The sequence below is a fragment of the Hippoglossus hippoglossus genome, chromosome 23 (genome assembly GCF_009819705.1).
Source record: "Hippoglossus hippoglossus isolate fHipHip1 chromosome 23, fHipHip1.pri, whole genome shotgun sequence".
Classification (NCBI taxonomy): Eukaryota; Metazoa; Chordata; class Actinopteri; order Pleuronectiformes; family Pleuronectidae; genus Hippoglossus; species Hippoglossus hippoglossus.
In genome coordinates this window covers 15,799,673-15,825,921 of record NC_047173.1, presented here as the reverse complement: position 1 = coordinate 15,825,921, position 26,249 = coordinate 15,799,673, and the positions used below count along the sequence as shown (strand labels likewise).

General features: G+C 45.1%; 1 protein-coding gene and 1 long non-coding RNA gene across 4 annotated transcripts in view; one reads left to right on the top strand and one right to left on the bottom strand.

Annotated features, from left to right (window-relative positions):
• Nucleotides 1–250: 250 nt before the first annotated feature.
• Nucleotides 251–26,249, top strand: part of usp6nl (USP6 N-terminal like) — a 50,759-nt gene continuing 24,760 nt past the window's right edge. The window contains exons 1-2 of one of the 3 annotated variants that reach the window (XM_034577919.1): nt 251–504; nt 7,741–7,847. In XM_034577919.1, coding sequence (XP_034433810.1) covers nt 7,844–7,847 — 4 coding nt within the window. In that variant the 5' untranslated portion in view covers nt 251–504; nt 7,741–7,843. Of the gene's footprint in view, nt 505–7,740; nt 7,848–17,608; nt 17,805–21,573; nt 22,325–26,249 lie in introns of those variants that run through there. The other 2 variants (XM_034577918.1, XM_034577915.1) reach the window with 2 other exon arrangements.
• On the bottom strand, nt 2,905–17,707 carry LOC117757169. Its single transcript, XR_004613049.1, has 3 exons — nt 17,568–17,707; nt 9,688–9,699; nt 2,905–2,915 (listed from the first exon to the last, which is right to left on the bottom strand). It is a non-coding gene; the product is annotated as an uncharacterized LOC117757169 (long non-coding RNA).

Here is a 26,249-nt window from a genome sequence, read left to right as displayed (position 1 = left end):
ATATCTTAGGGTGTAAAAGTGGGGCCTTAAAAGGTGGGAGAAACTCCGGAGAATGTCCGTACCAAATTTTCCGGCTTACTCATTTTGTTTTGGAAACACTGGAACAATAATAAAGTACTTTAATCCCAGTAGATGTGTAAAGTCTAAATTGTGGTTGTTGTGTTTCTATATTAAGAAAAGTTGTTAAAGCGGTTTATTGTTGCTGGCTTAATGATAATTACCGTAATTAACCGTGTTTGGTTCTTGAGGATTCACAGACCACAGAGCACTGAGCCTCCTGCAGCCGGTGACATGAGCCCAGAGCCCGGCGGGCGGCGCATTGTCTACCTGAGCTCCTCACACACACACACACACCGACACACACTCACTCACACACACAGAGTTTGAGAAGTGCTCCGGACTTCCTGGTTACGGGACCATGGACGTTCCCTGCTCCGCTTCGTCCCGGGAAACACCCGCAGCGATGTGACCGAGGAGGAGGACCCCGGCGAGCGGACAGAGAAGGTGAGGGCTCCCGGTGGGTCGCTTCTTGTCGGAGCTCGTCGGTAACTTATCGGGTGGGGGTGGAAACGGCTCCGTGTGTCGGCGGACACGGTGTCGCTGCCGCCGCGGTGCGTTAACGGTGCTCTTCCCAAAGTGACGTCCAAACATGGCGCCGCGGGCTGTTCGGACTCCGCTGGCGCCAAATGGATCGCGCTCGTTCTGCGTCTGCGAACAGAAGCTACGTGGTGTTTTTATTATTGTAAACTTTGCGCTTATTTGTATTCACTGAGGCCTACGCAGCCGAACCCACCGCTGTGGAGCTAACGCAGCACATCAAAGGCACTTCCGGTATCCTCCTACACAATAAGAGTCTTTATTTACATGCAGCCGAGCGGTGATCGTGGGCCGAGCTTATGGATAAATTGTGTTATTAATATATATGTGTATAGTTGCAGTTAATATCCCCTTTCACAGGGGAGGAAATGCACATTTGTTAATAATTCTATAGAGTACTGGCACACTTGAGTAGAGCAGTCATCCATTACTTTGAAAGATAAAAATAAAAGGCCCTACAAATATATCCTCTGTCAGTTTATTGGATACAGCAAAAAGTTTTAATTCAGCTGGTGTTTAATTTATCTCAGGGAGGTGTTTATTCAACTTTATGATCATTTTGGAGGATGAACTATGTGACCCTGCTGAATTGTAGGTGTTCCTATTATTTGGATCACCCTATTTATATCCGTGAGGTTTGTAAATCGTCACCACATTTTAAATCATTCGATATAAAATGCAGTTGTAATCATGTAACCCTTAAAGGTTTACGCTAAAGTTCATTTTCTTGTATGTTTGTATAAAGCAGGTCTACTAAAGCAGTGTTTTATTTTGAATGTTAAAACGCTGTAGTTCCGGTGTTATTTTGGCGGGTTGTTGCAGCTTTGATGTGACGGAACCTCCCGCAGCGGAATCAATGAGGCCGGTGCACCAACCTCAGCCTCTGATTGGCTGTAACCGCGAGCACCGAGGCTCCTGATTGGCTGCGGCGGCCTGTCGCTCACTTTGATGAGCTCGGAGCTGCATGAGCTGCATTTTTACAAGAATCAGTTGTTTACGTTTAAAAACAACAACAATAACAACACGAGCGTGCACGTACGCAGCGGCGCGTGCACGTGTGTTTGTGTAGTGCTTGTGTTTGATTAAGTTGAGCAGCGCGTGCAGTTTCCTGAGGTAGTTACCGTTTAAACAAGGTGCATCAACTTGAACACGTCAGGAATAACGGATGTAAGGCTGTCATTTATTCAAAATAAAAGCATGAAACATGTCAGTTACAGAGGAAAAAGAACTGTAAATAACATTTTATAAATGCATATGGTGAATGTTTTTTATCTAGTAAAGTAACAAATATAAAAACCTTAAATAATAAAATAAGAGCATGTCATACTTCTAGACATTGTGAATCTGGTATAACCTGAAAAATAGTTCTTAAGGCCTGGAAACATTACATAGGCTGAAAATTCAAAATTTCAATAATACAAGTTCACCAATTTAAATGAATCAAAGGGATAGTTAACCCAAAAATTTAAATTCCCTCATTGTCTACTCACCATTATGGCGATGGGGGGGGGGGGGGGGCTGAAGTGTTTGAGTCCACAAAACACTTCTGGAGTTTCAGAGGTAAACAGCGTTGAAGCCAAATCCAATTCAATTGATAAATGTCCTCTGTTATGACCCCACAGGAGAAGTAATCGTATTATACAGTTATATAATAATAACAATAATCCTTATGGCCTTCTTAAAGAAAATGGAGCATTTTATTTTGAAAATGTTGGTAGGAAGTCGTATTTTCTGAATGCAGCAGTCTTGACAGCAGTGAGTCTTTCAATCCTTCCTATCCCACTTCGGGATAATGCGGCTTAAAGCAGACAGGAGCTTTTCAGTTTGAAAACACAAGGTGTTTATAGTAGTAGTGTGTGTGTGTGTGTGTGTGTGTGTGTGTGTTGCTGTGACTGCAGGAGCTTTAACACACTTACAACCTTTAAACTCGAGGGTTCGATGAAGTGGAGGCCGAGCTTTCAGTTTCCTGGCAAACAACCAGAAGAGACAGATTCATCTGAAACATTATAAATGTTACATTATAAAGGCCCGGCCGCTTTGGTTCTAAAAGCTGTGGATAAAGTCTGAGTGTCAGGCCGCGATGAAACGAGCTGCATGTCAGGATGTGTCAGGGTCAGACTATTTGCCTCATCAGCTTTTATCTGGAGCCATTGTGTCTCTGCTGCTGAATCGCTTCTCTGGGATCAGCTCTTTCCCGGCTCTCATGCAAAGTAGAGACAGAAATCCAACCGTCCTGTCGCTCTACTGTAACTTCTCCTATCATCCACAGAACATGTGATATGAAAGAAGGATAAATACAGACACCTGGAGACATTAGGCTTTAAACACATGAAGCTTTATTTCGTATTTTAAACATTCATTTATTCCGAGTTGGAACATTCATGTGACCGTCCTGCTCCTTCACTTCCTGCATTTTTTTATTTGTTTTGATACAGAAACATGTTCTAACGCACACAAGGATCCAAACTGTCCGCCCTTAGTCCGTCCATCGTCTTATTCCACACATTCCTCTCCCCACTCCCACTTTCCACCTCTTCCTGGTGGATCCCGAGGTTTTCTCAGGCCTGATGGGATATGTAGTCCCTCCAGCGAGTTCTCGGTCTCCTCCCGGCTGTGCGTGCCCGTTAGACCTCGAATGGTAGGAGCCCATGAAGCATCCCGATAAAATCTCCTTCCAGAAGTCTGAACTCCTAACTCCTGTCCCAGACACCTGACGGGGAAAACTAATTTCATCTATTGTATTCTCAACCTCATTCTTTCGGTCACTACCCAGAGCTCACGGCTGTAGGTGAGGGTTCATATCCACTGTGAAGCTCCTTCTTCACTGCAGCTGTCTGGTACAACGCCCATACTCCTGCTGACGCCGCATCCCGCCTGTCCTCCTTTTCCTGCACAGACTTGACTTGCACAGCTCTGTTCGCAGATGCCCCTTCACAGCGGGTGATGGGTCCATGTTTTTCTTTCGGTCAGGGCCCCATGAGCCAAGGTCTGGCTCCAGGTCGGGCCCTGGTTTCCCTGCAGCTCATCACGTCTTCAGGCTTCAGTGGCATAGACGCTTGTTGCTGCCGCGTTTTGAGGTTAAAGGTCAGATAAGTCGTCGAGCACCATTGTCAACACTTGACCTTTTTTACACAGAACCTCCCGCTGACTTTTATACAGTCGCTGCTCTGTGACATTTTCAAGACCTTTGAATGCGACGGGACATTTTCACTCTGCTAATTATAAACAGAATTTCCTTCATACAACATTTCATCATCAGAACCGTCACAAGATGCTTTTACTCGCATTTCTCCACTACAGGCATCTGTAGCTGTAACTACAACTCATTTGTATTTCCATATTTTACAGAAAAGCACGTTGAAACTAGTGTTGTTTGGTGTATTTGCTTTAATGTGATTCAGCTTAACTTAACTAACTCTGAGTTATCGTACTTTAATGGCCTTAATTATCACTTTTTAGCATTTCTGTTTCAGTTTGGACCTAAATCCATTTCCAAAGGAATCATTCAACATTTGGCCAAGTTTGACAAACAGATTGATACCACTCCCAAATCTCTGCAAGAAAGCACTGCTGTTTCCCGAAATGTGGAACTGTCCCTTTAAAAACACTGAACAGGAGTCTAACGTTACACGTTCCTGTGTAAAAGCTGCAGTTTTTGTTCAAATCTGATAAGAATTTAACTGACTTCACAAGGCGGGCGGCCCACCCACATACCAGATGCAGTCCACACACACACACACACACACACACGCAACGGAGGGTTTCTGCATTCCCTCACTGCCGTCCAGGCCTTGGCACCAAGCTGCTGCCGCTGCCTGTCTTTATTGGCTGCTGATCTCCGCTGGCTCAGTCCTGCGCTCTGTCTTTTAATGCCCAGCATCACGCACACACACACACACAACACACACACACACGCACAACACACTCCACCAGATGCTGAGCTGCCCTCTGCCCGCTGTGTGTTTGTGTGAGGATCGCGACTGCACTGGCTCCTGAACCTGCATCACATGTAACTAATCTCATGTCCAGCAAACACGCCGCTGCTGTTCTGAGCTCATTGCGGCCGATACAGATAATTCTTGATAAATCTGCCTTCACCGCCCGTTCACAGTGTTTGTATTCATGTCGGTGTCGGTAGTTAATTCACCTCGGAGACGTGTAACCAGTCTCAGGTTACGTGGTTAATCTTTAACGCGGCGTAACAGTGGCTACACGTCCCTCACAGCTGCTGTCCTGCCGAGTTTACGGCCCCAGAACAAAAGAGGTCTTGTTTCTTGACTAACATGGAGGCTTGACACTGAAGCTGCCAATAATAATGATTGTTTTATGTTACCGACTGTGGAGGTGCCAGAATATTCTGAAATAAACCAGTTTTATTACACTGACGGTGAGGATCATAATATTTCTAATTAAAAACAGGATCCTGTTGGTGCAGTAATGTGTGGAAAAGTTCAGAATATAAACTTCCTGACTGTCAACTAGACGACACTTAAAGAGTTCAGCTTGTGACGGCAGCTCAGGTAAAAGCTCCCTGTCCAGATGTTGATGCTGCTGTTTCTGCAGGATGTGGAAGAAGTCCTTCAGATCAACTTTATGTTCATATACAGGATACATGCTACAGTTTTTGAGGTTACCTGAGAGGCTGGACCCACCAGTTGGTTTCACTGGGAGTCGTTTGCGGGTCATTGAGAGTCGTTGTACCCCCCCACCCCCCGCCCCCTGAGGGTCTTGTGTCCTACGGTGTGAGTTTGTAGTGAAACTTCCTGCGGATGGAAGTCAGGACTGTATGTGTTGTCTTAAACCTCCTCCTCCTCCTCTGTTGGATGTTGTGTTTACAGTGTTGTGTTGCCTCAGAGCAGAAACTAACTATGATGACGGGTTCTAATGAAGTTTCAAACACACCTGACGGATTTGTGATCCAGGCCAAGTCTCGAATTGTGTAGCTGTGTGACTAATTGATTAATTAACTTGTCATTTGAGAGTTATGTAAAAGAACAATGTGGTGGAAACATTGCAAAGAAATGTAGTGTAATCGGATCATGATATTCTCCTTTTAATCGGTTTAAATGCTCCATAGAAACACATCAGACAAAACAAATCCATCAGTAGCCGAGTGTTAGTCTAAATCTTTTAATAGCCCAGTCAGAACGCTAGTCAGCCTCTCTGAACTGACCCCACCTCCTCTCTAACGACGCGTTTGATTGGCTGCCTGCAGTGCAGCTCGTTACTTTCAGTCCTTGCGACAGGCTGGTGTCCGAGCTCGGGACAGAGGTGGACATATGGTGGATCTAATCCCAGGTCACAGCCTGGGGGCTAAGACGTCTGCCTGGAACACTCTGAGATCTCACTTCCTGTCTGTCGCTGTTACACCTCTTCCATCCAACATTTAAGCGAGGGGTGGAGCCTGGGTGGAGCGTGCAGGAGGCGGGACATCACGTATATTTGTCGACTGAGTCACTGCAACATTGGAATCTTCCCGTCTTTCCAAGTTGACGTCTTCCACGTGTACGGCTCCTCTTATTTACACTGAGATATTTGTATTCTTCCATTTTCAGGTTTGTCACATGTAGCTTAGAATTTTCTGGATATTTTCCCACTGGGCTCACGCTGACATGTTTCTAGACATTTTACTCTAGGTTGCTGGTAGGAAAAGTTCTGGGAAGTGTCCGGGGGAACTGACTCAGACATTTGCGTTCTCACATACAGGCCCTTTGAAAAATTATTCTTTATCATTTGATTTCATACATTCAGTGAAGTCAGACAATTCAAAATCATTCAAAAATACATTTTACCAAATATGTACGATCCTAAAGCTTCTATAGATCCAAAAATCTATGTATGATCACATAGTAGGAATGACATCATCATGAAGTCAGAGAATGACGTCATATTGTGGATTAAATCATTGACTGTCGCAACCAACAAGATTAGAATCCAGATCAATAATTAATTTTGTTTAACCAATCATTCGTCATCTTACATAATCGCCCCTCGGATGCTTTTCATTGTCAATTCACTGTTTACGTAAATCATCAATCATTATCAATGATGAGAGTGATTTGTGATGCGTCTCACACTTTGCACTTGACCTTTGTGAGGAGCTGGACGACGATCAAATCCTCTGCTGCTCTTTAACTCTGCCTTTTCAAACTGTCTGCACCCGACAGTAAATTCCCTGTGGCTGGTGACGGTAGAGAGACCAGGGCCCTGATGGCTGTATCAGCTCTCTCTCCCTCCACCGTTAGTGTGAATGGAGGAACCGGTGTTTCAGTTTGCTGCTCTGCTGCGTATTTGACATTCCCTCTGCTGCCGAGGCGTTCTGCTGACCTGTGCTGCTTTTCGCTCGCAAGCCCCGGAGGATATTGGATCTCTCAGCATCTGCAGGAGTCGTGCTTGTGGCAACACGGGGAGAACTTAATTTCTACATCACCTGCATCATTTCCCCCCCCTCTCCCCTCCATCTTCCTGCTGCTCCTGCTGCTGCAGCATCTGCAGAGTGATCAAATAACCCATTATTACCGCATACTATCATCCGATTACTGTTATTTAGTCCAACGACCCGGCTGATTGGGATGGATGGATTTTCATCATGCACACACACATACACACACACACACACACACAGACACACACTGTGAGGCTGCTCATTCACCCACTCTGTGCCCGGCTATTTCTGTCCCAGTGAAGAGGTTAATGCTAAAGCCCACAACCTCTAATCAACTCATTCGTACATTTCAAATGGAAGAATGCAAATGCAAGAATTTATTTGTTACTTTTGAAGAAATTGGGCCCGTTGCTTTCATCAATTTAGTTGTAAATGATTCTATTACCTTCATCAAGGAGGTTAGGTTTTCTTCAGTATGTTTGTTTACACAAAAACTACTTGAGGGATGATCATGAAACTTGGTGGAAGGATGTGGTATCGGTGAGGGAAGAACTCATTCAGTCCAGGAATTTATTTTCTCTTACTGTAACATGAGATAAGATCACAGGACTGTTACTGTCTTGAAGGAGCCTGTATAATTATTAGCACTAAGTGTAGCTTTATTTTGTGAAAGAAAAGAAGAGAGCCTCTCATCCTGTCGTTCTTCTTCACCGGAGATGAACAGACATGATCTCATGCTTTTCTTTTGTCTCCCTCAGGTCATGAGTGCCTCTAGGAAAGACCCAGCGGAGAAGAACCTCACCTGTCCAAAGCCCCGCCCTACCTGGGCCTCACCCTGCCCCCCACCCCTCAACTCCCACCATGAGTAAGTCCCTGTTTTTATTCTGATGTTTTATTTTGAAAAACCAGCCGTTCACGTGTGCTTTTGTCGAGCTGCTTGTGTTGGAAGCGGGAATATTGTTAGTTTCTCTATTTTTAAGTCAAACCCTTGTCTGACGCTGATGTTCATTGCAGTATCTTCAGTGGTGGTTGTTGTTAGGAGATGTTTCAGTTTTCTAAAACTGGATTGGTTACTGGAGGGTTAAAGGAGACATATCATGTGTTTCCTCCCCCTAGTGTGTTAAAAAAGAACAGACAACGAAATTCAAGAGCTTTTGGTGATAACGGCCGACGCCGGTGTCGATGTGCTCTAAACAAAAACCTGGTATTTCCTCAGCAGAATTTATACGTTATCTCCTGTCTCCTGCTGCTCAACCCAGGCTCCACGACTCGCCTGGATTTTCCTGTTGTTGTGTTTGAGTCTGAATCAGATAATCTCCTACTGCTTCTTCATATGTGCAAGATAAACCCCTGGAGAAAATCTGGATTAAATTATAATTATGACCCTGAATATGAGCAGAATCTGTCTCCTTAAAGATTAAGCTGAGTAGTTTTTGTGGATGGAGATTTTCCTCCAGTGGTTGCTCGTGAACATTAAATAGATTTCAGATCTGCAGCTCAGTGGGAATACTCGTAGCACGAACACACTTCATTTGCACCTTCATCCTGCTCTTTCACCCCTGATGGCAGAAACATATGGCGCTCAGGAGAAGAGCTGCAACCCTCAGCACCTCATCACTCATCAGTCACACTGCAAAGCATGATGGGAGGGCAAATGTAGCAGGTTGTGGAGTCCATCCCATCTCCACCTTCACTATATCTACGTGTGTGTGTGTGTGTGTGTGTTTGGCGGTGTGCTCCTGCACCGCTGTATGTCACTGACTGTAATGGCTCGGCCTCACATGTCGGCTCAGTGTGAGTCACGCAGCGAGGCCAGACTGCAGCATAATGTCGCACATACATGTGTGTAACGTCACACACGCACTGCACCAGAGGATCGGTGTCCGGGGTGTGTCCTGAACATGACACTGGATCATATGGATGAAATCTACATCACTAGTTTTTAAATATGGCATAATCTAGTAAATATTTGCAAAGTCACAGGTTGAATAATCAAATTAGTCTTTACTCTAATTTTGTGTATCGCTAAATGAAGGTTCACTGACGGCGGAAAATTCAACTTTTGCTTATTTTAATTTGATATTTCACGTGGATCTGTCACATCGTGGATCAGGAAACTGATCCTATCTCTGTATCACCGGATCAGTTCATCACTAAATGTCACGTAGTTGAACCCAGTGAGATTAAAGCTGAGATTATCGTCATTATATTAATGAAAGAGGCAGAAGTTTTTTTTTATCCTGTGAGCAGTTTATGCCTGTTGTGATATCGTACTAGTCATGGGAAAGTGTTTATTTGCAAAATCTAATTCATTATTATGATATTTTAAAACAAGACACTTTTATATATCTATATATATATTTAGGTTTATTGTCTATGTGATTGTGAGCGTCGATGGTTGTTTGTTTCTATCATAGACTGTAAATAACGCTGGATGATATCACAGCTCCTAAAAAGTAAAGCCAAAGCTCTTGATCGTCCCCTGGTGGTTTGCTGCAGCTTAGATTGTAAACCCCTGCCTCCTCCGTGTTAGTAGATGGGACATGGACCAAACTGTCATTAGTAGTATTCTTATCACACTGATATATCTTCAAATGTTCATGTGTCTGTGAATTATTAAGGTTCAGAAAGAAAGAACAGAAGAAAGTGAGTTTACTTATTCACCCCCCCTCGAAGGGATTTGCTCTTTGGTATCAGGCCTCCACGTTTTTTCAGCTCTCTCCTCTCAGACCTCCTTGTTTTTCTTTACCATTTAGCTCACTTCACAGATAAGGCTTGAGCGGGAGCCAGCGTTTCCTCCTGCCAGCGCTGTTGACTCCCTGTGTGCCGCGAGCGTCTGGTCTGCGGCGTTTCTCCGTGAGGCTGCAGATCTGTGTACCAGGGGGCTGGGACTGGGTTACCGGGGCAACCATGTGAGGCGTTTCCTGGAAGGAGATTGGATTAAGCAGACGCTGTTGAAGGAGGTGGGGAGGGGGGGGGGGGCTGCTGAGAGGTTTAACCCAATTACTGCCTTTGCCTTTACACACTTCGTCGGCCGCACACATACACAAACAGGTGTGTGTGTGTGTTGGGTGGTTGGTTTGATTGATTGTGAGTGATGAAAATGGAGAAAAGGGTGATTGATGAGTATTGGTAAAAGCCCACCAGCAGCTCAGTGGTTTACGTGATACATTCTTCTGTTTGTGTGTCTTTGTTTTGGTGCTTTCAGACCTGCACTGAGGTCTGAACATTTGCCTGAAACTTTGTGTTGTTCTTCTAAATGTGCTTTGTAAGGAGCTGCCATTGTGTTTCATTATTCATCTCAGCCTTTGATGGACTCACTCTCTCTGCCCGGAGATGTTGATATCCAGAGCTAATTACCTTAATTGCCCTCCTACCACACACACACATGACCATCGACCCCGGGGCAGGGCGGGATTGGCCTCCTCTAACGAGACCCTTAACAAGGATGGATGAGTGTCTCCGGTCGGTGTGAATTTTAGTGGAATAGGAGGAAAACAAAGGAGACAGAAGGAGAACAAGGTACAAAGGAAAGAATTAGACTGAGCTCTATATCTCTGGAACAGCTCCAGAGAACCCCTTTTAAATTTGGTTAAACTCACGGAAGAGCTGGTTAGATTCTGTTGGTCGAAGGTGAAGATCATTCTGACTCCACAAAACGCTTCTTTCCCTTGTGAACGTGTTATCTTTAACACAACCTCGAGAGAATCCTTTCAAATGTGACACAAACGTTCACTGGGACTCACAGATGAACTGGTTAGATTGTGCGACTGCATGTGAGTCTGGAAAAGAATGACTGCAGCACCGTAATCCTGGTAAAGGAAAACAATCATCAGTGCTTGGCGGAAAATTTAAACTATTCCATATTCACAAATTTCCTTTCAACACAACTGGTAACACTCAAGGTCTTTACTGGTCTCCATTGCCAGTTAGTCTCTAAAACAGGACGACGACCGCCCTGAAATTACCTCTTTACAGGGTCCATGTTGTTATTAACCCACGAAAAAACACTTTCAGATGTGCTGCTGGTCTCCACGAACTCACAGGTTGGAGGTTTCTGAGGAGCACCTGAAGGCAGCATGAGTGTGCAGACGTAGCCTGTTGGCTCCAATCTGCTCACCTGTCCTTCACCTATCTCCCCCCCCCCACCCCCCACACACACACACACACACAGTCATCCCTCCCTGTCAGAGGGAGACTGATGTCATCGTGGCGTGCCGGGCACACACAGCGTCTGGGTGTGGTGCAGGATAATTATCCCCTCTTCAAAGCCTCATCTGGCCTCCATCTGCTGGACTCGAACGCGCGGTTAGCTTAGCCACAGGACGCACAGCCGAGGTCCTTGCACTTGACTCTGTTGCTAGACCTGCAGAATCTATTCACGGTCAGCTGGACATGCATGTTCTTTTTCCAGCTCGCGTCCTGGTTTACATTCGTGCAGCCACACACCTGGAGGCTGCTCGACTCGAGCTCAGTCTTTCAGCAGTCGGCCGCTGTCGGGGAAAGTTTGTGTCTGAGCCCCCGGGGGACACCTCGGCGATGGGGCTCGAGGGAAGCGAGAGTGTTATTCACTCGACCACATTCTCCAAGCCGGGGGAATCTTGTGAACACGGCCTGTAAAGCTGCCAATTCCCCGCTATGATGTTAATCACACAGGATAGATGACAGCTAATGGTGCTAATGTCTCCCCGCGGTGCATGTCATTCTCCGCCCAAGACATCGCAGTTTCAAATAGCTCTTAGCGGGTGTTCAGCCTGAAAATAGAATGGAATTAAAGCGCCGCTTCAGTGGAGGTGCGTTGTTTCCGGTACCACCCAGTGGGCGAGGGGGGCGGATGTGTGATTCCAGGAGAAAAAGACCTCACAATATTCTCGGTTTACTGCAGGAATACTTGCATTTAAGAGGAGACGAGAGGATGCAGGAGGGTGTGAGCCAACACAATACTGAAACATCAGCTGATATCTACATCAAAACAAATACCCAAGATGTCCATGAAGATCTGTTGTTGTTTTTGGTTCCTTTCCAACACTCATTGTGTGTGTGTGTGTGTGTGTGTGTGTGTGTGTGTGTGTGTGTGTGTGTGTGTGTGTGTGTGTGTGTGTGTGTGTGTGTGTGTGTGTGTGTGTGTGTGTGTGTGTGTGTGTGTTCATTGAATTATATAATATTCCTGACAGCACATCCTCTTGTGTATCTTTGTATATACATAATATATTTTTGTTGAAGAACCTGTTTAAGCCCTGTGGCGGATCTCCTGTTGGGAAATACCGTACGTCTTCACTGGCTCCAGATACCAAGAGCTTCTCTGTCCGCACAACAGCTCCAGGCTGATTACTGTAGAGATCAGTATTTGTTTGTTCGGAGCTCACCTGCGGAGACTTTCAGTTTCTTGTTGTCGCGCAGGTTGGGCAGGTTTATTTCTGTCGCCTCCTCCACGTCGAGGCCTCGTCACCGTGGACATTCTTTGGATTTGAACTTGAACGGAGATTGAGGATTAAGCCGAGTCCTCATCGAGAGGCGACAGGCGTTGTGGTGGCGGAGTTTGTCTCTGGTGTGTGTTTTTTCACTGCAGCACCAAAATGCTCATTAAGCCTGAGCTGTGCACTCCCACAGTTCTCTCTAGTGCGGCTGTTACACTGACTTTTCTCTCTTCCTTACCCACAGTTCAATTTGTTTCGCCGGCTGCTTTATCGGCATGACGCAGACGATTCATAGACCACCAAAGCACGAGCTGGCAAAATGGAAAACATTCAGTGTGGAGCTGAAACAATCTGAGGAGAATTGATTAGCTCTCTGCCTTTTCTCTTAACACGATGTGACACAGCTCTGTATGATGGCAGCAAATGATTTCACACGATTTAACCCATTTGCCACAAACCATGACTGCTGCCGACCACGAAATCCAGAGTCACTCAGTCAGTCCTCAACCGTATGGATTCATGGAAACCAGTGGCTGCTTGAAAAGTATGAAGATACTTTAGAATATTCACAAAACAACACCACCACCAGATCCTTCTAGTAGTTCTAAAGTTTTAGACTGTGACATTGCGACAGACGTAAAAAATGTCTCAGCGATATTTAAACTCAGAATGTTTCACTTGAATGTTTGTGTTTTATCTGTCATTATTTCGTCTCCTCCTTCTCTTTCACTTTCTTTTCTCTTTCTGTCAGTGATACTCCCCCCTCCCATCACTCTTCTTTCCCCTGCCACGCTCTACCCTCATGCTCCATGATGATGGAAGATTGAACCGTGTGTAACGTGTGATCCGATGCCAGTTGTGCTACTGTGGAATGTTGTCTGTCCACTTTCTTGGCGTTTTCTGTCCTTTCCTGCAGAGTTGAAGTCTGTTTGGATCTGATGTTTGTGGAGACGGGGATCTGTCTGTGTGTGTGTGTGTGTGTGTGTGTGTGTGTGTGTGTGTGTGTGTGTGTGTGTGTGTGTGTGTGTGTGTGTGTGTGTGTGTGTGTGTGTGTGTGTGTGTGTGTGTGTGTGGAGTTACAGGAGGGGTGGTGGTGGTGGTGGTGGGGGGGAGTTAGAGGAAGGAAGCCTCGCTGGAATATAATTACATCTCCCAGTAAACAGGGCAGCAGGAGGAAATGGATCCACAGACCCGGTCCTCAGGGCATCAGAGTGTGTGTGTTCACTGAAGTAGCCAGAGAGAGGTCTAATGAGTAATATAATGTTACGGCAACACACACACACAGACACACGCCCAGTCGCTCACATACCTGAACACATCCTCACCTGCACACTACGTACTTATGTGTCAGCTTTTCCATATGTAAGACCTCTTATTAAAAAACCAGCTCTGGTCCAGGCAGTGTCGTCCTCTCCTGGCTCGATGGATGACGTGCAGGTTCATTGATTTTGTTTTTATTTTATTTGCTCTGGTGGTTTGTGGGAAAAATCTAGAACCACAGGGACTCTCATGTGCAGGAGACACAGTTAAATGATGCCTTAACATCCTGGAAAATGTTGAATATGTAATGGTGTCCTCATCTCACCCTGGTAGACGAGTGTTTTTCCACCCATTCATCCCATTAACTGAAGTTTTAAGAACCTTTTTGAGGTTTTGCTGCTGGGTTTGTCTTTGTGTTTTGTGCTCAGATAATGTTTATCGTCATTATCAATTAATCCGCTGATGATGTTCTAGATTGATTGACTGATCGTGTGGCTTAAAATGTCAGAAGAAGGTTAAAAATGTCCATCACGGTTACCCAGTGCCTCAGGTCATGTCCTCAAATGTCTTGTTTTGTGCAGCCAACACCTCGAAACTCTAAGAAACTTAATTTTCTCTCATCGACGCCTCAGAAACTCACATTTACAAAGCTTGAACCTGAAGATTAATTTTCTTTTGATCGAATAATCAACTTATCGGTTCAGCTTTTTCCAGCATTTTGATAATATTCTACCAACAAAGATGTTTTAGACATAGAAGACAACAACTGTGGTGTTTATCATGTGAGACTGATGATATTAAGGAAATAACGATTGTATTTCAATAAAGTGAGAATATTTACGGAGACCAGTGCCTCTCTGCCTGAAACTGCAGAGTTTCAATAATTGATTTTGGATCGGACGGCTGTTCTCTCTGTTGACGAGAGGAGCATGAAAGAACATTTTTGGCACATTTTTCATCGTTGCTGCTGCCGCTGAAAAACGGTAACAAGGTTAGCAGCACTTTCACCGGTTTATTCTGCTGCTGCCGTGAAACATTTCCACTCTGCCACACTTTTATCAAGTTTTTTCTGCTGCATTATACAACTCAAAGTGGACCTTGGGATTTACAGATGGTCGGTGCAGCGTATATCTGCTCTTTATTCTGATGTTCTTGACAAAACGCCAGGTGGGCTGGTGACCCCGGCAAAGATTACAGAATGTGAGAGCAGCAGAGAAAACGGCATTTTGAAGCCATGAGATATCAGATTCACAGGGAACAGAAAGCTGAGGTGCTCTGAAGGTTTGGTCAAGTTGATTTTGTGAATTCCTGCAGCTGCATCATAAATATTCTGCAAATATAGTTTGTCCAGACGATGATAAAGCTGCAAAAGAAAGACGTGAAGCTGCTCTGTGCCGACTGGAGAAGAAAGAACGTTTTTAGTTATATTTTAAACCAACCCTCTTTCCCTCAGACACAAGCACACAGAAACTCTGAAGTTGTCTAATCATTGGCTTTTGTTGGCCTCAGTTTCCATGGTGAGCCGAGTGGAGCTGCTGTTTTTCAGCGGCGGCCCTCCTGCTCAGAAAGTTGAGTCCATCAATACTTCATGTCTGGACTGCAGACAGATGGGCTTTTATAAAATGAAAAAGGTTCAGCTGTGTTTTATTGCATCGCTTCTGTGACCTTTTTATAATATGTTTTCACATGAAGCCCCTCTGGAACATTTCAGGAAAATGTCCGGACTGCAGTGCATGTTTGAAAGCAGCTTTACAGCGAACCACTGAGTACCCTAACACACACACACACACACACACACACACACACACACACACACACACACACACACACACACACACACACACACACACACACACACACACACACACACACACACACACACAAAGGCAGTGACAAACATCTTACCGCCTGTCAACCTCATGATATACGACACACACCTTATCGACCAGTGTCAAGCGGGATACACCTGATCGACTTTGTGATGTATGAATGCTGCCGAGAGAGAGAGAGAGAGAGAGAGAGAGAGAGAGAGAGAGAGAGAGAGAGAGAGAGAGAGAGAGAGAGAGAGAGAGAGAGAGAGAGAGAGAGAGAGAGAGAGAGAGAGAGAGAGAGAGAGAGAGAGAGAGAGAGAGAGAGAGAACACAGAGCATTGTGGGTAATATTCGTAGACTCCCACGCTGGTGCAGCAGTCACTGCAACCGTGCGGTCGTAGATCTTCGGCTGTCTGCTCCTGCGTACATCAAACCAAGTGCTCCTCCTCCTCCTTCTTCTTCTTCTTCTTCTGCTCGGCCCTCTGCTGCTTCACCAGCTGTTTATTCTACTCTTGCCTTGTAAACAACACACACACACACACAGACACACACACCTTTGTGGTAAACATGGTGGCTGTTCAGTGGGAGGCCTGGGAGAGGTTAGCTCGGAGGGAGGCCTGCGTCTTAATGTGGAGTCACCGTCACAGTTTGGATTTATTGGTTCACTGATCTATTGGCCTTTGGTTAAAGTTATACTTTCACTGTTTAGTTTGAACTCTAGAACATTTACTCCTCTAGTTATTTCTCAATTCATCAGTCAGAGCTTAGGAAGAAGGAAGTGACTAATTGAAATCATATTTATATATATTTTATATGAATTTCTTGTGCATATTGGGCTGCAATTATATGTTTTATTATATATTATCCTGCTTGAAATGTTTATTTATTGATCTTTATTTGGGTTATTAAGCCTTTTTATTTAGAGGAGAGATAGGAGCACTTCCTCTGTTCATCTGATTAGTCAATTGTTGTTTTGTCTTTCAAAATGTATATTTAAATTTGCTCAATTCAATTTTAAACGCCTCTGAGATGAATTTACGAATGTGGGACAGTTTGACATTAACATCATTTTATGCCTTTATTAGTCAGTTGACTTTGGAGAAATGACGAACAGAGCCAAACTCAAACTGGGGACTGTTCAGTTCCGTAACTTTCACATTCTGCACCACGTACAACATCCTCTGTGTTCACTCCCTGTGAGTTGGACACAAAAAGAACGGGACAAACCAAACACAAGGAGGAGGAAGAGCGACAGTGAATAAACAGGACATAAAGAAGTGGCCCAAGCAAAACTACAACGTGGAGAAAACAAATAATATCAAGTAATTAAAGTACAAACTACTTCACTGTGGCTGATTGAGTTGGATTCCCTGACTAACCACAGGAGATCACCACTTATGAGTCATAACCTTTGTTTGCTGGTTTGTATTTTATGTGGCAGAGCGAAGCGAAGAAAAACCGCATGCAGTGAAAATGCAGTGAATTAAAGTTTAACCACGGTGGTTTAAAGCAGAACAACACAGTCAGCCAGAGTGTCAGCGGAGCTGCCAGCTGGGCTCAAATCTGCCACGATGATACGATTATATACAAATCTAGATATCTATATTTAATCTATTGATCATATTTACCTAGAATAAAGGTCAGGAAATTATAAAATCACATACAGAATATATATATTTTTTTAATAAGTTGCCTCAACAGTAGAGTTTATAGACAATTATTGGTCTAAATATCATAAAAAAATGTCCGTATTGGCGTTCAGACATCCTGTATTTAATTAATCCCCCCCCATAAAGAAGCAGCCATTAGGTACTTTTGGCTGAAGGACTGGTTAAAGGTGGCAAGTGTCGCTGGAAAGTTTCATGCGCGACATGTGACATGTGAAGGACACTGGATCTCCCTCTGACGTCCTGATTGGCCCGAAAAAGTTGCACACTTCAAACAGGAAATGACACGGGGAGGGCAAACAGGAAGCGCGAGTCAGAGCGGCAATGTTGTTCCAGCGTGTTTTCTTTCCCGTCCGTTCCCGTTCCCTCGCTCGCCGCGGCACGACGCCAGCTTGAGAGAGGAAGGAGAGAGGAAAGGGAGTGAGACAACTTTTCAGAATGCTGACTCTTTATTCTCCCTCTATCGTCTCAAATGACAGGGAGGTTTTTAAATTGAGATATTGCTGTTTTAGTTGAGTTGATGCTCCGGAGTTCTTGTTGTCGTCGGTGAAACATCATTTTGAAATATCACCAGACGCTTCAGCTCTCTGCTGTTGGAACTACTCTCTGCGGGCAGGACACAAACATGTCTCCAGTGGGATCATGTTCCTGAATTTCTGTTGGAAGTGTGAGTACGCAATTGTTTTCATAACATCTTCGAACTGTGAGTTTATGAAGCTGCAAATATTTCAGCTTATAAGAAGAAAACAATGCAAAGCAATCATGTCAGAACACAGCTGAGGTCAATGGAAATATGTCTGTTAGCTTCCTAGAGGCACTGAGTCATAAAACACAGCGTCTTCTCCTCCCTCTGTTTCTTATTCTCCTCTCTTTTTATTATTCATCGTCATAATTTTGTCTCTATCTTCGTTTACCTGCCTTTTGTTGTTTCCTCATTGCAAATGTGTGAGATTTATGTCACAGTGGAATCACTTCCTCTTACTGTTCTGTTCTGTGCGTGGATGGAGGTTGCTAGTTGTTTGTTTTATTGTTTTTTTTTCTTTATTGCTTTTGTCCTCCTGAAGTCTGGTGTAATTGAATAAGGTGGTAATTGAAAGTGAAGGAGTCAAAGTTTCTCAGGGCCCAGTTCAGGAGTCAGGGGAAGATGGAGTGGGTGGGGGGGGATGAAGAGCTGACATGCATTGTTCGTGTTCATATTGTTCCCGTGCATTATATCTCATTCTGCAGCTGGACTCTCTTGAGTGCCACGACGCACTGGAGCGCAGCAGGCAGCATTAATCAATGTGCCGAGCAATCAGCGCCCAGCCTAATCCAATCCCCCCCCCCCCCCCAACAGAAAGCTGCCATTAGGACAACAGAGGAGTGTGTGTTCTGTCTGTGGGACTTGTGTGGGTGTGTGTGAGGAAGCTGTGGAGAGGAGTGCTGTGTAAAATAGGTGCAGCAGCGCAGACAGATGTCCAGACTCGCAGGCCAGAGATGACAGCGCTGTTGTTTCTGTCTTTTTCACCTGGAGGGAGATTACGAGGAAACAATGAAGCGGCAGCGAGTTGAAGAAAAAGCTTTTTTTTTTCATCCATTCATGTTGTGATAACTGGCGACTAATTTTGGGAAATTGTGACAAAAGTTTCTTTCCTCCACATGAAAACACTGCTCCCTGCAGTGTTCGCTGTGTGTGTGAGTTTCAGCCGCTGTGCAGGGTCTTGTCTCTCTAACATCCAGGATTGAAGACCCGATCGCAGCATCGACGTCGTCCTGGTTCTCCAGTTTGAGTAGAGAAACCTGTCGCTGGGCCGTCATCTCATCTCGTAGATTATAGAGGTGACGTCTCAGCGACTCCAGCAGACTTTCAGTAAATGTCCGTTCTCCATCAGCATTATGGCAAACTTGTCGAGGGCCCATTGATCTGGTGTTGGCGAGAGCCTCCCGTGTATGACTGGACCTACGGGTGTTGTCAGGAGGAGACTGAGGTTCAATATCTCCCTGTTCCCCCCCTCCCCCTCCCCCTCACTCCACTACAATGATAGCAGCTCAATCCATATCTCTGCAGGTGCCTCCACCTCCATCTCCTCCTTCACAGTTTCTATGTCTGTCACCTCACTCACCTTTTCAAGTGAGACTTCTTTGAATTTCTATTTTAAAATACACGATGGAAAAGCCACTGAAAAGTAAAGCCTGACTGATGTAAGAGAAAAGAATAATTGGTAATGATTTCAAAGATGCTGTTTTCAAACCCTTATGATAAAGAAATGTTATTGAGGCTTGATATTTCACTGCTTAACCATAAACTGTATTATACATTTAAGACATTGGGTAGTATTGTTATTATATCCACGTGTTTTTATTTCTTTACTTGTTTCTTATACAATTTTTTCTAATCGTTTCTTGGCAGTTTGACAGCAGTGCTTTCACAGTTTGTTTTTTAGAAACAGCAGGATCATGTTTGTGTCGTTCTTGTAGGTGTCAGCGAACGATTGTCGTCACCGATTGGCCGCCATTGTGTTTTTAAAAAGGCCACATGTTCACCTCGTGTAGTTGGGGGGGGGGGGGGGGTCACAGCCTAGCAACAGTGGGTCTGAGGCATAGCAACAGCAGCAGCAGCAGCCTCAGTCCTCCAACCCTGTAATTGGACCTTATGACTTAGTGCCGGAGCATCGACACACTCGCGAATACAGACACACTTCATCACAAGGACGCATGTGCGTTCTGTAGCTCAGACCTGTGTGTGTCTGTGTGTGTGTGTGTGTGTGAGAGAGAGAGAGAGAGTGAAAAACATGTGTTTATTATAGAAATAAATACACAGTGATTCCATTAGTATACATAATAAACCTGCAGGTGTTGCTTCACCAGCTGCTCCTCTGCGTGCTGCACTGTCCTTGGATCAGTGCCGCGTGTGCATGGTCATACGTGTGCGTGATCTCATTGTGGGTGTGTGTGTAATATCTGCCTGTTCAACAAGGCAGCGAGCTCCAATGACACACTTCATGTTCTTGTACCTTGAAGGTGTGCGGAGTCTCGCTGCTCAAGGTCACTTCCCGGGGGCAGTTCATCTTCCGCCCCCGACTCAAATACAGATATAGGAGGATGTGATTCGCTGCAGGAGCTGCTGGGAAATCTAATCTGTATTAGAAACTAGAGAAGACGAGGAGGGGGAAGTGGTGAAGTGGGGGGTTGTTTGTTTGTTTTCAGTTTCAGTGACACCAGCTGAAACTAAATTCATGAGAAAGTCGACATGGTCGCGATGAAATTATAAAACTGAATCCGACCCAACCGTGATGGAGATTAATTCCAGTATCAACAATTTGAAGTACAAATCAAGATGATGCCGTTAGAGAGAGGAGCAGCGAGGACGTTCAGCGTGTGGACTGATTTAGAGAAGAGGCGAGGAACGGAAGAAGGAAAAGATGAGGTGGAGAGTTATCAAATATTATCAAGACACAGACATAATGGATCTAATCTAATCTAATGAAGGATGGGAGTGCCGTGTGTGCTGCAAAACAATTGAGCGCTAAATTTAATGATTTCTGGAGGCAAGTGAATAGAGAATCTGTCAGTGAAGCAACAGTTTTCCATCCTGTGTCATTTATAAAGTTAATTTCAAAAGTTTGTCGTTCAAAAGAACAAAATATGACATGAGAAGATGGGGAAATTTGGTAAATCGACTAATTCATCTTGACGCTGCCAATAAGACGTCTTCAGACGGCTGTACAGCTTCAGTAACGCTTCTGTTTTATATGCAACACTATAAATGTCATCTGATTATCGTGTCTCCACCCCTTATAACTATAAACATGATTTCTGATGTGGTAAACCAGTAGCATTAATAACAACTGCACAGAAAGGGAGGAACAGTGTGATCTAATGTATCAAAGCTGAAGAAACGTCCAGAGGTAAGACGGCATGATCACCTGCTTAAGGAATCATTACAGATGGTATTTCATGTGAGAAGCATTTGGAAATATCCTCAAAGTCCAAACGACACAACAGCCTGATATTCTTAAATCAGCAATTCGATTTTTCTGTTTTCAAAAAAATCTGTATCACAGTGAGGGAGGGAAGACAGAGACAATTTAAAAAATGTGTGAGGGCGTAGCCTGAGGATGTAAGTGGTCCTGATGCTGCCGGGAAACACACACACACACACATACACACACACAGACACACACACCTTACGTTTACCCCTTTAGATTCTGCTCATGTTCTCGGCTTGGCTGTAAATGTACTCAAGAAAAAGGGGATGAGTGACTGAGACAGAAAGTGACACACTTAAAAGGGGAGAGAGGGAGGAGGGGAGGAGTGCCGGAGAGCGGCGAGCGGAAGGGAGGGATGGAGATGCTGTGGGTGAGTAAGTGGAAGCGCTCATTAATTTGAATCTAAAGGATGCGAGGAGAGGACAGCGAGCGCAGCAGCCAGCGTTTCGCAGGACGGAGAGCGGAGAGAGGGCGATGGGAGAAGATAGAGATGGATGAGAGAGGAGGAGAAGGAGAAGGTGAGGGAGTTGGGCAGTTGAGAGGCATCATCACCGCTCAGCTGTGCGTCTACTGATCCACAACAACCCGGTGGTTTGTCTGTCTGCGGGAGCCAGAGGAAGAAGAAACGGCAAGAATCAAAGAGCGAGAGAGAGAGGACTGCTCTGTTCTGCTTCTCTGCTGCCGACCGCCAAATGAAGAGTGTGTGTGAGAGCACTCCAGCTGAGCGACACCACACACACACACCACACTGGAGATGAACACACTCAGTTTGAGAAGAGCCGGCGCCGCCACTTTCAGCAGCTGCCATTAGTTAAGATTTATCGTCTGTTTCATACGGACCAGAAGCAGGATTTGAAGCAGCTGTTTCATACAGAGATATCAGCAAAGAGCATCCGTGGAGTTTTGCAAGCACGTGGAGAATGAACATTTGAATAGAGGAACCCGCTCCGGATCTGATCTGTGGTTCCTCGCCTCTCGTTTCGGGATGTTAAAACCAAGAGCCCCGGGCGCAGGGAGTCCAGATGATGATTAGTGGATGAGTCCCGAGGAGGAGCCAGGGACGGATGAGGTGGAGGGCGAGAGGGCAAAGATGGGCTGCCCCTGCCCTGTGGCACCCGCGGCTGCCTCCACCACTGCCTCCCCGTGAGGATGCAGGTCCTACAGATCGTCAAGGAGCTGGTGTCGCCTTCCAGACGCAGGGCAGCAGTCAGATTCGGAGGTGTGTGCATGTCCGGTGTGTCCGTTTGGTCCTTACGGTCATTTCAACAGACACAGTACAAATATTTGACCTATTTGAGAGAAATTACAGACATTTAATGGGTAGCCTTGTCCTTGTTTTATCGTGGACATGATCTTTCTGCAAAATCTAATACAATTTGAGACCTCAATATGAGGAGAGGGCAGCAGTCCAGCAGATTTATGAGTCTTGTGAATGTTTGCAAGAAGGTCAGACAAATGGAAGGGAGCAACCAAAACCTTTATTAAAGCCGGTTATTGGCCAGTTATATGGTTCAATGAAGGTCTGGTGCTGTTCTTACCGGTGAAAGCTGCCTCACCTCCATGTCAGGGGCTGTTAATCCACCTGAAACAACTTCATTAGTTCACTGTCAGCCCAAGTGTCGGCATCCTGTTATTGTCTAAATGCTGCATCCAAGGCTTTTCCTTAGTGGATTCAGTTTCTGGAAGATTTACTGAGACTTATCTGCAGAATTCCTACCTTTTCTGAAGGTCTGCACTCGAAGAAAAACGTGACGTGGGGAAATTGAGGAAAATTAAAGGCAAAGTTGGCAACCTTTCCGTATGATGGGGGTTATCTGTCTCGCTGTGCTCGTATCATTTCTCTGAGTGGAAGGGACGTCCCCCTGGAGCCACCCCTGTAATAGCTCTGTTGCTGTGGGACATGATTGTACATGGGTGTGTGTGTCTGTGTCTGTGTGTGTCCTGCAGCTTCATTTCCTCTAGTGTGCGATGAATAATGACGCACGGTGCCTGTGGTAATGGGGACACTCTGTGACCCCTGACCTCTCGTCCTGTGTCCTGCTTGGTTCATCATCTGACAGCTTCCAACAAGCAACGTCTTTATTGTCGTAGCCACACGTTCATTCAAGCTTGTCACAATAAAAGCAGCAGATTTGCGTGAACGTTACTGGGGCCTGATGGGCAGGTAGATTTGTGCCTCTTGCAGGTTTTTACCCAGAATGTGTTTATAATTAGAACGTCGATGATAATTGATGATAATTAATCCTAAGTACCTTCATTTCCAGTTATTAGTGAAGTCTGTGTGCAGCTAGATTTGCCTGGAGTGTACCCAGCTGTGTTTCCTCATATCCTCAAGTTCACCTGGATCATCTTTCTGAACTTGATTCAAAAGTCAAGTGATCATTCTCATTTGCCTTTCAGTCTCTTAAGCTGCTTTCAGGCATGCCCTGAACTTCAGACATTTTCACAGGCTTGTTTCTAATACCTGCCGGAAGTGAAACTGGGGGAATACAAATTTCTCAGAATGAAAAAGAGGAGCCATACACGTAAAGGAGGCTTATGAAGATGTCAATTTAGAAAGACGTTTTCTTCTTTTTGTGAACGTGTCTGAACCGGACAACCATCTGCTGCGTTCTTCTGCTTCCTTTTTCTGGACTTTCTCCAGATTTGTCATACCTGAAATATTCTTAAGACTTCTTTCAAATCCAGACTTTGTTAGCTTCATTGTTGCTTGTGCAGGAAACAGTGGCCTTTTCCTCATTCGGGCCCTTTAAAAGTAATCTATTACATGTGGTGCCAGGTCTCAGCCCTCAGTGATGTAAACATTTGTGCAGCCAGAAGCCAGTGAACAAGGCTGAATGTACCTGCTCTAAGAGCCAACAAGGACTTTATTCAGGTAGAAAATGCTTTCTGTCTGGTGCCAGCTGGCTTTGATAACGGCTTTAATTTATCAACTAACCCCACCCGTGCCCTCATGCAGGACAAATTAAACCACGCAAGAAAAGCTCTGCGGCGTGACCTCCACCGGGAAGTCGATAATTTGGGGTAGAAATAGCTTTTGTCTTGAGTCGGTGAATGATGGATGGAGGCAGATGCTATTCCTGGGGCGGTGGACGAGGTCATATGAGTCCGATCGAAGTTACATTAACAACTTAACCCCTTGAGCTGATGCACGGACTCAGTGACCACTTTAATGGAGTCGCTCCAGCGGCGTCACCGACACTCCTGACCTGATGTACTGCGTTTTTTAATACGATGATTGACTCACCAGCTTTGGCATAAATTCTGCAACAGTGATGAACTCGTCTCACTCTTCTTTACTAATGCTTCCACTGGGACCAGTTAAATACCAGTCATACATCCGATCACCTTCCTTTAATTGTTCAGGCTCCTTTTATCTGATTGGTCTCCTGTCTGGAACGGCTCCTATATCGAATCACTGCTCACAGCTATTTTACTTACTAACTAAGAAGCATCAAAAAGCGTCAAACTGAAAAAGCTGAATCTGAGGAATGATAGAAGTAATGGGGGGGGGGGGGGGTGATAAACAGGTCAGCCAATATGTCAGTGTTCATGTTTGTCTACAGTAAATCCTCTAATGCCTTTTAAATAAATGTTTCAATGATTTATCGACCTTTGTGACCAACCTGCGCTCTGCCTCCAAATTCAAACTGCGGCTCCTCGGACGCTGCTGCGAGTGCGCGGACTCGACGACAAGTGTGTATGTGTGTGAGCGCGACTGCGAGGCCGGTAAATGTGTGTAATCAGCTCGAAAGGCAAACACACTTAAACAGAGAGAGCTTCGCAGCTGCTTTATCGACTGCCCGGGAACGATTCGCACTTTCCATTTGGCCACCGTCTTTATCTCCGTCCATCAGCCCTGCGGAGGAATTCACCTTGGCTCTTCTCTTGGCTCGGATCAATGCAGGCAGATTTAGAGATGGCATCCAACAGATACAGGACACACACACACACACACACACACAAACACACACACATAAATCCACACACTCACTGCAGTGCTGTGCGGACCTGAAGGTTTGACGACCGGAGGAAAGGTGCTAGCAGATGTTGATTGCGTGAGGCTGATGACGAGGGTGAAGCTGAAAAATCATTTCCTGTATCGTTCATGCCCTTTTACTTCTCTCTAATCCTCTTGGACGGGTCCTGACCGCCTCTCTTTAACGCCGTGGAGGTGCACAGGTATTTACAGGTGGTATTTAGGAGCGCTCGCGGATCAGCGGGGGGGTCTTCATTAGCTGCACAGTTGGCGGTTTGATCCCGACCTCCTTGTGTCAACATATAGAAGAGGGAAGACACACACTATTGATCCCAGGATATATTTAGAATTGGTTTCGATTTCTTTGTTTTTTTCTTATCCCCTGAAGGTTGCTGGTTCAATTTCCAAGATCAACAAGGAAAACATGTGTGAAGTTCATTTGCCTTTTAAGAAAGAAAATGTATATCACAGGGTGAATGTGGCAATTGTACTGTGCCATGCATCATATTTTTATTTTTTAAAGAAGCAGGATCCCAGAGGCCTCGACTTCGGACCCTCACTCAAAGCTGTTTGTCCAGTTCACACCAGAGTAGAATCGCCCAGGGACCTCATGACTTAACAAATAGTATCAGAGTGCTCATTAACGATTTACCCTGCAGCCTGCATGTATTTCTGTCTGAGAGAAGAAAGAAATAGACCAGAAACACCAGGAAATCCTTGTGCAAAGACTTCAACCCCAAAGGTCGTCCATCTTTATCTACGGCCATGACGCATAGTTGTGTTTCTTTGATTTAAACGTGCGTTAAAGGCCATGGGAGGTAGCTGAAATCTCAGGAAAAATACAATTCCAAGTGCTAAAGTATTTCTGAGGTCAATAAATGACCTTTGACCCTAAATCTAAAACGGATTCCTGCCTTGCTTTATGGGTGTTTAAAGTTTCAAGGCGGTCGTTGTCGCAGTTGCAGGGTGTGAAATCTCACTTTGAAGTTTTTACCAAATCTCTGGAGGATCTGCGGTTAAAACTGCTCGTGAGCAAACTTGAGCTTTTCTCTGCAGCAGATTGTATCTGGTGGCTGTTGTGAGGGGAGAAGGAGGAGGAGGAGGAGCGGGTTTGGATTTATAACAAGTCTAAAGCAAAGACTGTGTTGCTGCTGCCAGACTGCAG